The 13,057-nt window shown below is 34.4% G+C and overlaps 1 protein-coding gene across 3 annotated transcripts in view; it reads left to right on the top strand.

The window, feature by feature from the left end:
• ZZZ3 (zinc finger ZZ-type containing 3) overlaps nucleotides 1–12,312 on the top strand; it is a 56,548-nt gene extending 44,236 nt beyond the window's left edge. For all 3 annotated transcript variants that reach the window (XM_085231567.1, XM_085231569.1, XM_085231568.1), the window contains exons 9-13: nucleotides 162–257; nucleotides 4,694–4,846; nucleotides 7,991–8,125; nucleotides 10,498–10,598; nucleotides 10,969–12,312. In XM_085231567.1, coding sequence (XP_085087693.1) covers nucleotides 162–257; nucleotides 4,694–4,846; nucleotides 7,991–8,125; nucleotides 10,498–10,598; nucleotides 10,969–11,113 — 630 coding nt within the window. In that variant the 3' untranslated portion in view covers nucleotides 11,114–12,312. The remainder of the gene's footprint in view (nucleotides 1–161; nucleotides 258–4,693; nucleotides 4,847–7,990; nucleotides 8,126–10,497; nucleotides 10,599–10,968) is intronic.
• Nucleotides 12,313–13,057: the final 745 nt, after the last annotated feature.

The raw sequence follows: 13,057 nt of genomic DNA on the forward strand, positions 1-13,057 counted from the left end.
CATTACAGAATATAACAGTTAGAGTAGTTGTTGCAGTGTTGGAAGCGATAGTTTGGAGTCTTTATATTGTGAGCCAGTGTAGTGATACTGGCAAAAGTTTGATGTGAAAGCCTGTCATATTTCATTTGACATTCAATTGTTGCATTTTGGTATTTTTTTAGGTCGCCAGTAGAGTGCAAAAATATTTTATTAAACTGACTAAAGCTGGTATTCCAGTTCCAGGAAGAACTCCAAATTTATATTTATACTCAAAAAAGGTGAGACAATATTACAGCAGAAATTCCATTTTTATTGTTACATTTGCATGCAAATTGAAACTTAATATTTCAATGGATTTGATTAGTCTTGATTACAACTTTCTTACTCGCAAGCTCCACCAGTGTATTTCTTGATCTATTATTTTGACATTAGCAATGTAGAATGAATTGGGTGTTATTCTAATTTCACATCAACACCTGTTAATTGAATAATCCTGGGGAGATGAAGTGTCAGAAAAGAGAACACTGTGTTTAGATTGCAGACAGAGCTAACGGGGCCAAAGGATTGGTCTTGGGTGTATTTTTTTCCTCATTTGTAAGTTTACTGAAATTGATCTAGAAAAGGATAATGAGAACTATACTGGTAGAAGATAAGGAGCCAAATACTTCATATTGTACAATCATCTTTTAATTAACAAAACCATAGAAAATTAAGTAGAACAGCATACTAAGCTAGCACATGCATAGACTTAATTCTGAACTGCTTTGTTTTTTTGTGATTTGTGGTGTGTGTCCATTAAAATAGAAAGCTAGTAGAAATTATTAAAATGTAATGTTTTTCTTGATATTGGAAGGGGTGAGAAATTACAATCCTGAGAAATCTTCTTAATTTGCAAAAGAAAAGAGAGGACTCTAGATTTTTTGCACTGACCAGTTATACATTTTGATATAAGTCGTTCACTTGGGTACTAAAGAGAACTCTAGATGTTTGAAGAGGGCAGTCTCAGTGCATATATTTGTTTTTGTTTCTGTTACCATTATGTTTAAAGAGGTTGTTTAAAGCCTGTCACAATGGCATTTTGTAGAATAACATTACTTTTTTTTTTTTTTTCCATTGATGTGTCTGATGTTTTCTGATAATGAATAGAGTAAGCTCCACATTGTTTCTGAAAAAGAAACATTTACAAACTTAATTTCTTGAAAGTTTGGGACTTGAATTGCTGTCAGACAAGCCTGATAGAAAGATCTGCCACTGCGTATCTATAGTGATTTAAAATGTTGCACACACCCAGTTATCTCCTAGTTTTCTCTGAAAATGTTGCAAAGGAGTCTTTTATCAGAAACTTTCCAGTGTGCCGTCTAACATTGTAATGCCATTTTACTTTCACCAGTTTAATCTACTATTCTACTCTATAAACAGAGGCATGATTCTGCTGCTTTATCTCTTGGAAAATTGCATTCTGATAGGAGAACCAAATAAATAAATAAATAAAAATCCAGCTGCAAATACTGTTACCTTAAATGCTGTAGTGAGGTTCATGTATTATTTATTACTTGTGCATTACTTGTACAGTTTACTGTACTGGGGGGCTAATTTCAAAAGAGGTTGAAAATTTCCTTCTGAAAACAATCTTTTATTTTCTGTATATCACCTTACTATTTTAAATAACCTTAGTCCCATCGCTTTTTTTCTTTCCTCTTAATTTTATTTGGGAAGCCTGTTATTACTGAACACGAGAAATGCTGCAGGGCAGCAGATCACTGTGTTTGCTGAATAATAGGAGCACTTAATCAGTATATATGTGACTCTTAACTGTATTTTTCACTAATTTGAGCAGCAATCCATAAAGTTCTTTATGCTGTTCTGCTTACATACACAGCACAGTAAATACAGAAACCATATTTTATAAAATTCTTAACATTTGCAAACTACATTAGCAATCCTTAGATTTTTCTTAAGCTTATATGTAAAACAACTCTAACACTTATGTCTCTTTTTGCAGTGTGAGTAATACCTTTATTCTTATGACTGAATTGTAAGAATAGGTCACTGTGCCCTAGTTTGTAGCAAGGTAGCTTCTCCATTTTCTATTTGAAACCCACGTTAAAAAGAAAATATAATTACACAACAGATGAAGAACAATGTATGTGGGGGATTTGATTTCTCAGCCTGCTAACATAGCTGTCTACTTACAATAGAGATTGTATCAGACTGTAGTTATTCCCGGTAGAGAATAAGATATTGTGGCAGAAAGGAAGTGCAAGGGGGTATTGAAAGCCTGGATTGTGCTTTTGCTGTGCTCATGTTTATTTTGATTTCTGAGTATATACATATACTATAAATGGCAGTATCTGCTTTACTGCCAGTAAGAGATGTGTAAGTATTGGATGCTGATTCCAAGTATGCATTTCTGAGGGACTAAAAAATGTTGTTATGTTTAATGTAAATACTGGTGTCAAAAGAGATTCTTCACACGAGGAGGTTTCTCCATAGGGATCACCTAGTCTGCTTCTTTGAAATGGTTACTGGGCAGGTGAGAGTCCTATTTCATTCTTGAACATCTTGCTGAACTCATATGACGTAATGTCTCTTCAGATAAATGGTACACGAAGTTATGCAGGATTCTTCAGTTTACTGTTTAACTGTTGCCAGCCACTAGTGAAAATAATGCATAACCAGTGATGTAGCACTCCAGTATTCAGTTCATCAGTTATGATTTATTTTTTAGTGTAATGCTTGTACTCTGTCATTAGTTCACCTTCTTTTAAGCTTAATCCTGATAATAGACTTCCCAAAGGAAAAACAACTTTTTTAGCTGTCTGCTCATAGGTAGTATTGTAGAATCATGTTAAAAAGCAGAATGATGATTAAAAAAAATTCAAATCCTTGGTTAAATTGTAGGCCATAACCACATGTGAGATAGTGCAAGTATATAAGTGTAGACATACGTTTTTCTTTCTTACATTTCAGATCTAATATTGGTTGTGTATTACAAAAAATTTTTTCTCTGTAAAAGCAGAGATGCACTGACACAGCTGCCCGGGGAGGTGGTGGGATGACCAACCTTGGAGGTGTTCCACATCCATGGGGATGTGGCCCTGAGGGTTGCAGTTTAATGGACAGTGTTGGTGGTAGATGATGGTTTGACGTGATTATCTTAGAGGTCTTTTCCATCCTTAACGATTCTGTGAGTCTATGTGGATCTGTTTTCCTTATATTAACAGAGTATGTAAATCATTGTGTCAGCTCAAACTGAAATACAGCATAACTTTATAGATGGAATTGTTCTGGCACATATCTTAAAGGAAACCAGAAAGGAAGCAAAACATAGGAAGCCAGTGATCTTAAAGCAGGTGGAAAAATTCAGCACAAGTGATTCAGCATCAGTCTTAAGACAAAATGTTCATTTTTATTCTGTGCATTGTAATTCTCCTGCATAAACAAGGTACTAGTTTCCAACCATTATTACTTCATATCTTTCCTTATAAGTAAATGGGACTAGACTCAGTTCCTTTGGTATTTTTGTCTACATAGCTACATTTCATCCAATACAATTGCTTTGCCTTTTTAAACTATACACAGTTTTAAAATAATGTTACATGTTGAATCCCTCTTCAAATAAATGGTTTTGTAACTGGTTTTAGGAACCTCTGGAATACAAGTTCTTGATAAAAGAGAAAGTAATAACTATGTTACATATTTATTATGCTTTATGAATATGACAGAACCTAGACAAAGAGCAAGACAGTCCTCTCTTCTATAATTACAAAACAGACAAACAAATGCTTTTCATGCTTAGAGTTTTTGATTCACGCTGTTTTTTTTTTAAGCTATGGAATATATTCAAGATGCCTAAAAGGTAGTCTGGAAAGGAGCTAAGTAAAAAGTTGAGTCAGTTTCATTCACTAAATATTCTTCTATTTGGTATTAAATATTCCTTCATGGGGAATTCATAATAAGGGCTAAGTGCCTTTAAGTAATCTACTTTCAAATTGCTGTGCATTCTACACCTTCAGACAGCATTACATTTGAAAGGTTTCAGATGCACGCTAATGGAATAATTTATTTCTTCTGACATTTCTTGGGTTCCTTTTCCAGTCAGTGGCGATGAAAAAGAACCTTTGGAGAGCATTTATTCCTAACTTGTAGAAGTATCTTTTGTGGTGGAATGAACTGCTTTTACCAATAGCTTTTTCTCTCCCTAGACTAAAAAAGAAATCTGAACAAAATGAGTCTAGACTTGTATTAACTGGGTTCTTGGAATATCTAAGAATTTGATGATGTGTCAAGCGCGGAGATGTGTGCAAAAGCATTTAGTTGTTTAGTCCCACACTAGCAGTGTCCATTGAGATTTGGAAGTCATTAATATCTTTGCACTTAAGTTCTCAGTCTTTAAAATCTTGGCAGTTTTATTTTCTGTTTTTCTGTTATCTCATTTGTTTAGATGGTTGGGTTTTTATGATGTGAGCACTTTCTTGATAGGTTTTTACTAGAGCAGTGTTCCACTGTTTGTCTCTTTCACTTCCTATTGGGAAAAAACTCCAATATGAGGCTATAAAAAGCTGTGATACAGAGGTATAAGTAAACATACTGGGAAAGATGGTGCAGTGTTGTTCAGTGCAGGAAGGACTTTTTGACAAGGTTGTATTTGATAAAGATTGTTTAAATGGTAACCAGGTAATGTCTTTTAAAATGTACCATTTTTCCACTGTAGTCATCGAGTAGACGGCAGCACCCTTTGAATAAACATCTTTTCAAACCTTCAACTTTTATGACATCACATGAGCCTCCAGTTTATATGGATGAAGATGATGACAGATCCAGTTTTCACAGCCATATGGATATTGCAGCAGAAGAGGAAGTATCGGTATGTCATTTAAGTCAGAGAATATATTCTTTGCTCTCATCTAAACTTTTCAAATGAATAATATGAAGATTAAGCATCTGTCATAAAATGAATATCACGTAAGTATTATAGTCAGATTCATGAGCCATTTTGAATTGCAAACACATTACTATAAAGGTCCACAATTGCAGGAAAATCGGAAAGGAAGAAAAAGAAGTAATAAAGAGTTCTGTTGTGAAACTTCTAAATTGTTTTAGTTATATAGTTTCAAAAAGTTATCTGACATAAGATCAGATTAAAATCACATAAACTGTATAGATGTGATTCTAGTTGATGCTGTGTTGCATTGCATACAGTCCTGTTAAAATTTGAATTCTGTTGGCATCATTGCTTTTTGCCTTCTTTCACTGGCAGAATTAATTATGGAGTTTTTTTCAACCTGCTTGAAAGCGTGAACTAACAGACTTGAGCCGTGAAGCATCAGGCTCTGGTAGATATCCTGTCCCCGTGTGTCATTACATCACGCACTGTTCCAGTTTCTAATTTATCATATGCAATAAGGCACGTCTAAATTCTTGTAGTTTTACATACATCCGTACAGTGGTAGTGTATCCTACTACTAATATGTTTGACAAGGTTCACAGCTGGTGTGAATCACTGCAGCTTTACTGTGCTTAGACCAAAGAACATGACTTGTAATGTTTTTTTTTTGTGAGCTTAGTGCCATCTTGTGTGTGAAAAACCTGTTGCATAATAGAAGTATTAAGGCCATCTAGGATAAGTCCGTTCTTTTACTTTGCTGACTTTTTTTCTTACGTGCACTGCAGAGTCTTCCTTAAATTCTTAAATTTCCTTATCTATTGCTCAGTCTTAAATTGCATCTTCGCTCATATTTTGTCTTCTCTCTGTGATGGTCTTTTTGTTTGTCTACAGGCATTTCCAGTAATTTTTTTTACTCCAGTATGTATCTTAAAAGGCATGGGAAATAAAATACAGATTAGAATTGCTGCAGATCACTATTATTTTTATTACTATTATTAATCTCAATTGAACTGTTTTTGATCAAACAGTCCTTTGTCCTGTATTATTTTTTTTTGTTATTCTCTCTGTTCCTAACATTTTCTGAAAACATTTTGTTTTTTTCCTGTGGAATACTAACTCTAGTAAATAGGGGGCAACTAAGATTTTTTTCCATTGTTTTGATAGAAATTGCTGTTTTACTTTTTTGCAGTGATAATGGTGGATGTGTGCCCCTTCTCCCTGGTTTCTTTTTTTCCATTTTCTTTTTTTTTTTCCCCAAATTTGGCTTAATCTTTTCTTTCTTCACTAGTGCAGCATTTCCAGATGGATATATTTCTGGCTTGCAGTAATGTAGAAAGACACAGGTGAGCTCAGTTATCAGAAAGATCCCCATTATCAATGCAAAATAAAAGCAACTTAGAAGAAAAAAGAGATCATGAACTATAATCAGAGTGAATATATTGGAGTCTGCTTTTATCCAAGTTGGAAGAGACCCTCAGGGATCATCAAGTCCAACAAATCAGGTCTCTTAGTGACAGGTGGTATCTCAGGGAGAAATACTATACTGTGCATTGACATGGTCAAGAAGATATTTGGTGTAGCTGGAAAATCATAGGAAAGGTTTTCTCTGACTTCTTCACAATACAAGTGCCAGGTAGTGTTTCCTTGTAAAAACAGAAGATTTTGTCTGGGCATTACCAGTTGATTGGCAAAACCATTCCTCAAACATCACTGTAATATGAATTAATTATTCTGAGGTGAAGACCCTCTGTTGTCAAAAGAGAGAATTTAACTTTCTGTTATAACCACTTCATGGTGTGAATAGTCTAATTATTCTAGAATACAATGTACTAATCCAGAATCAAGTGTCCACACAAGGAGCTGTTGTAGCATATTTTATTCAATATATAGGTATATTATTCCAGGCTTTTTTTTTTTTAGTAAAACTTTTTTGCATAAAAGGTAATTTTTTTTTTTAATAGAAAAAAGGTAGAGCTTATCATCACAAAATGGAATTGTCATTTAACTTCGTTGTTTTTTTTTTTTTTTTCAGAGTATTTGCAGTCTAGTCCTCTAAATATTTTCAGAATTACAATTAAATATTTTATATGGCCCTTAGAAAAATACTTAACACTAAAGAGCATGCAATTTTCCCTCTTTTCCTTCAGTAAACTTACTAAATAATGCAGACATTTCAAGCTTCACAGATTTTTAAAAGGGAATTGAGATAAGGCTACATTCAGAGAACGATTATTTGTAATTCTTTTTCATAACTGAACATGCCTACCAGTATAGCCCATACAGACTTTGCATCTTTGAAGACATCTGACATCTACCAAGTTCAGCTGCTGAATTAAACAGCCATCTTGAAGTAGTCCTGTGAATATGAGTGAGAATTTCTGTCTTCTCATAACATACAGGTCTTCAATCTTTGTTGAAGAAAATTGAATGAGAAAAATCAGAAATTGTGTTTCTTATTTAAAAAGAGAATTATGTGTTATAAGTCTTCATCAAGTTGTATGCACCTGTCTGTAAGGATACAAACTTTTTTTCTAATTTAGGGAAAATAGAAATCCATTTTCTCAAGCTATTAAAAGGCAGCATGAAGAAGTTAAGAGAATTAGGAGTGGTCACAAGATGAAATAAGTTTGCAACTTCTGCTCTTAAAATCATGGAATGATATTTCTCACCATTTTTTATTCTTACAGTTGAAGGTGAGAATCTAATACTGTTAAAATTGGCTTTATTGATTGAGAAGTACGTATAACTAAAGCTTGATACTGTCTTGATTTATGGGTCTTTTAAAAATATAAATATAGGACTTAACAGTATAAATATAGAACTTAAAGTTAGGCACTGCTGTCTTCTTCACCTGACAGCAAAACGATTTGCCAGAAGACACTTGTTACCATGGTAAAGTTTTGGTATAATGCAAATAATAAATTATTAATAGCACAGAATAAAATTTAAGTTAGTTTTGTGTACATTTTTGCTGTGTTTTTAATTATAATTTCCCAATTTGTCTCAAAACAGATTACCAACTTCTTCTCAGAAGAAGTTACACTTAGTGATTTGTGAAATAATATGTATTACTAGTTATATTCCTAAAGTAAGTAGTAATTCTCTTTTTTTAACCATGAACAGGATGAAGAGAGTATTCCAATAACATATCGTGAGTTACCTGAATACAAAGAACTGTTAGAGTTTAAAAAACTGAAGAGACAGAAACTACAGCAGATGCATGCAGAGAGTGGATTTGTGCAGCACGTGGGATTCAAGGTAAGCTGATGCTCTGCACTCTCTTGAGTAACAGGAGAAGTTTTCAAAGATAACACGGTTGGAATTTCCTAAAAAGGCTTTGTTTAGTACGCCAACTGTGGTTTCATAATTCTTGTTCACAGTGTCTGCTTTTCCTCATCTTTAATCAGTACAACTCAGGTAATTCATTCTTTCCAGTACCTCAAGTTTCACAGAATATGGAATGCTGCTTGAAAATTAATAATCATGCAAACTTTTCTTCATAGAATGAAAATAAAACTAGAACTAGGTTATATCACCACACAATTCTGTTTTGGCATTACGCTCTGTCTTGCCAATGATTCCCTGATAATAATTCTCTGATTTTTGGAGTTTTTTTGTCCTGCACCTTAGACCAACAAAAGGACAGTATGAGAGTGACTGTTTTGTTTGTTTTTCACTACAGAGAGAAAAGCAGCTTCTTATTCCTTTCAAATAATGCTTGTAGAAGTTGAAACAGTTCTGTAAAACAATATGAAATAAAGAAAATAAACTCAGAGTTAAAATGGTGTGTTGTCCCAGTGTCAGCCATGTCATAAACTATATGAAAAGAAAGATTCTCTAAATTAGGTTTTCTGGTTTGCAAGATATTTTTGTTGTCTGCTGTCTGCTCTGTTGGAACAGCTTATTTGTCTTCTTAAAAGTATTAGGCAGCTACATTTATTTTCTGGTAACCATCCATATAAGAATGCAAAAACATACAGTTTAAAGTTCAGTTCAAAATACCGTGATTAAGCCTGTCTCCTCTCTCCTTCAAGTTAGTGGTTTTGTTCAAAAAAAAAATTAAAAAATAAAAAAAATTTGATCAGATAGAGCAGCCTCCTAGAAAACAAAATAAGTACTTTGTTCTGCATAATGTTTTATATGAAATAATACTGAAAAGTAAATTGACATTATATACTGTCAAGCATTAAAAGTTTGAAAGTTTCTTTGCAACTCCAATTTGATTTTATTATGCATTATAATCTATGAAATTACATGATTATATACAGTGTTCCCTCAAGAGTGCTGCCTTGCTTAGTGCACGGTCTGGACAATAGTCACCTAATAAGCATCTCTTCAGAACACTTAGTTCTGCATGGCCTTCAGCCTCAATTAGAACACATTATTCAATTTCTACTTTGAATATTGAATTATTGAATCACATGTGGGCTTTTTATGGCTTTCATTGCTTTAATATCAAAATACCTTGCAAATACTATTTTTTAATAAAATGAAAGGTATGGTATTATTTCTGATTCACAGAGGAGCAGGAAGCTGGAGCACAGAAGGGCTAAGGGTTTCCATTATTTTTGGCTCTGAACTAGGGATAACTGAAACTGGATTTTTTATTTTTTATTATAATGTAGTATTATATTGAATTCTGTATTTTCAGAGAAAAGTCCTAAATATGCTTACAACTTCCTCCTTGTCAGCCCTCACACTCTGAAAGCTGTCATTGTGAAAGCATGGGATACAGTTGTGACAGTTTCTTAGTAAGGTGTTTGTAACCTTGAGTTGATTGTTTATGCTCAGGAGCAAATTACTCTGCAAGTAAGTTTCACAGATGGTACCCGAAGCTCTCTTAGAGCACTTCATGACCTAAATGAAGGAGAATAAGCTAAGTGAGCACAAGATTGTTTCCACATTTTTCTTTCCTTTTCTGTTCTGTCCTTTCCCTACAGCACTCTTCCTGGTTTAGATTTTGAAAAGTTCTTGCCCCAAAGTCCTATTTTCTAAGTTTTATCTTTTTTTAAAATCAAATCTCTTTGCGTTTCTGCTCCTCCTCTCCAAAGTCATGAACTTTTCATTCACTCTTCTTTTTCTGTTTGTAGTTTTTCTTTTCTTCTTCCATTTAGCTGCACTTAATATTCCCCACTCTGAGAGGAATAGTTTTTACTTTCTCATTCAGCTTAACGTTCAGGCTTCTCTTCCTTTATATGTTGTCCCAGTTGCTTTTCAACCACCGCTGCTTTCTTCTGTCTGATCCACAGAAAGTGGATCTGTGTTAAGATATTTCACGTGGTTGGACTTAAGCTACAGAAACGTCTTTCAGCCGTATGAGGATAAGCAGTGACTACAGGCAGGACTGGGTGTGCTTTTGTTGAGCAGGAGAACAATGTCAATGTGTGGAGCATTCAGGTAGTGGGAAGCAAAGCCAAGAGAAAGGTTGATCAGTCCTCAGGGAGAAGGACGTGTCTCCGAGTATGAGGACTTTACCCATGAACACATTATGGTCTGCAAGGAGAAGAATTCAGCTGTGCATGCAAGCAGTAATCAACCTACATCTTCATATATGGCGTATTGATATATACTGTTACTGGCTGAAGTGAATGCAGTTGGTTTTCTTCAGTACTCTTCAATCTGCTTCACAGTGTGATAACTGCGGAATTGAACCTATTCAGGGTGTTCGGTGGCACTGCCAAGACTGTCCTCAAGAAATGTCCTTGGATTTCTGTGACTCTTGTTCTGACTGGTGAGTAGTATTCTTCACTACTTGTGTTTTGTAATTAACATGAGTATATGTGTAGCTTGATTGCAGTGGCTGTTGGGTATCTACTCAAGCATAGGATACATATCTTTCACTTCACTCAACGTGGGATTCTGTAGCGTATGTTTGTGGGAGATACGCATCTAGGACGTGCTTAAGAAATATTTTTAAAAAATAACAATGCAGTGGACAGATTCAGTTTAGTACTGTTAAATAGTGGGGGAAATTGTATTTTGTGAAATAATTTTTCAATGTCAAATTTGGTATGATCCTGTTAATGTGATCAGTATTTCTGAAAGTTAAAAATAAGAAAGTATTTAACTTTTAAACTGTTATCTTTTTCTTTCCCTTGCAGTCTGCATGAAACAGAGATTCATAAGGAGGATCATCAGTTAGAACCTATTTACAGAGCAGAGACGTTTTTAGACAGAGACTACTGCATGTCCCAGGGCACCAGTTACAATTATCTTGACCCAAACTACTTTCCAGCAAATAGATGACATGGGAAGCAGATCTACAATCTTGGGCTTACTATACTATTTGAAAAATAACAATGGCATCATTGTTAATACTGTGCACATTTTGGAAAGACTGTCTGCTTTCCCTGAAATGTCGCTCACAGCATGACAGCTTCCTGGGTGTACTTGTCAAACTACAGCTTTGAGCTGTCATGGTCCTAGATCACTGAACAGCAGCTGAACATTCCTAGTGTGCAGAAGGTTTCACTGGGAGACTTTTCTTTCACCACATTAGTCATTTTTAGGTGGTGAATCTAAACACAAAAGAAAAACATACAAAAGGGTGAGCCAGAAATGAGAGCACACATTGAAGATAGAGTAAATTCCAAAGGCATTGAAGAACTTGGTTATAATGAGATCCAGAGGAGATGAAGTATTTATATAAAAAACAGTTTAGTAGCTTGCAGTTTTGTTGTGAAATAGTTTTCAGCACAGTAACTGACTTCTTTAGGCAAGGTTTTAACCAATGACAGTGTTTGCTTCTAGGATGTACTCTAAAAAATGCTCACTGTCTCAGCGATGGTTGGTTACAGGCCTTTATTAAATCGGAGCTGCTTAATCACATTGACTTTCAATTTTTTTTTTTGTTTTTTATTTTTAAACCACGATGAACTCTATTTACCAACAGTGAAGCACTATAGGAGGCAACTGTGGCATTGCTTCCTTAACCAGCTCATGGTGTGTGAATGTTATAAAATTATCACTCAGATATATTTTTTAAATGTAATGTTATATAAGATGATCATGTGATGTGTACAAAATATGGTGAAAAGTGCCAGTGGTAGTAACTGTGTAAAGTCTCTAATACTCAACATTAACTCCTTTAAAATAAAATACACAGCCTTCTGCCTCTGTATTTGGAGTTGTTAGTGCAACTCATCAAAGAAAACTGCCTAATATAAATCATATATATGGTAATAATTTTTCCTCTTTTGTAGTCTGCACAAGATCCATGAAAGATTGTATTTTTATTACTATTTAAACAGTGATTAAATTTAGCCTGAGCAGTGAGCAAGGGTTCACATGCATTCTTTTATACTGCTGGATTTTGTTGTGCATCATTTAAAACATTTTGTATGTTTCTTCTTATCTGTGTATACAGTATGTTCTTAAATAATGTTCAATTGTCAGGAGAACTGTGAGAAATAAACTATGTGGATACAGTCTGTTTATATATAGAATGCTTGCTGTGACTTCCTTTCTGTGTAGTTTTGACTTTTTAATCAGAATTGAGGACGTGAAAAGGACAAATATTCACTATGCAGACCTGCAAGATGACAGCACCTTCCTCTGCTGTGAGTTCAGTGGGAACCGGTGGTGTTCTGTGCCCACTGAACTGTGCTTTGCCTTTTGCAGGATTAGCATTTTAGTTTTCTCCTGTCTTATTCATACATGGTTCTTTCAGATTTCAGCCAATCAGACTTACGTAGCTTTGGTACACTGTATACCATCATCTGAGAAGCTTTGTAATTACTGTGACATATTTTTAGTTAATATATTTTTTATTGAAATGTATAGCTGGTGATTCAGAAATACTTGATTATTTTATAACTGTAGTAGACTTCCAGTTGCTTTAAAACTTGAATATTCCGAGTAATTAGCTATAAAGGAAAGTAATTTGACTTAAAAATGGCAATAAGAAGGGTAATTGGCTGGCTGCACCTAAGAACTTTAATTATAGCCTGATCAGTGTTAACTTTCGCAGTGACATGTGGGTGTAGTCATTTTCTGCCTCAGAGAAAAGTAAGTTTAAGCATTTAATCTATTTAGAAGGTAATAGAGTATGGTTACTAGAACACTGAGCAAGCATCCTGTGTAAACATCTCACATATCTTGTATACTTAGATAAATTTAATAAACCTTAGAAGTACAACAGAAACATTCACGAGATGTATTTCAGTTTCCTCTCTAATTCAAAAGAAGCTC

Source organism: Meleagris gallopavo, chromosome 10 (genome assembly GCF_905368555.1).
Source record: "Meleagris gallopavo chromosome 10, MGAL_WU_HG_1.1, whole genome shotgun sequence".
In the NCBI taxonomy this organism is placed as follows: domain Eukaryota; kingdom Metazoa; phylum Chordata; class Aves; order Galliformes; family Phasianidae; genus Meleagris; species Meleagris gallopavo.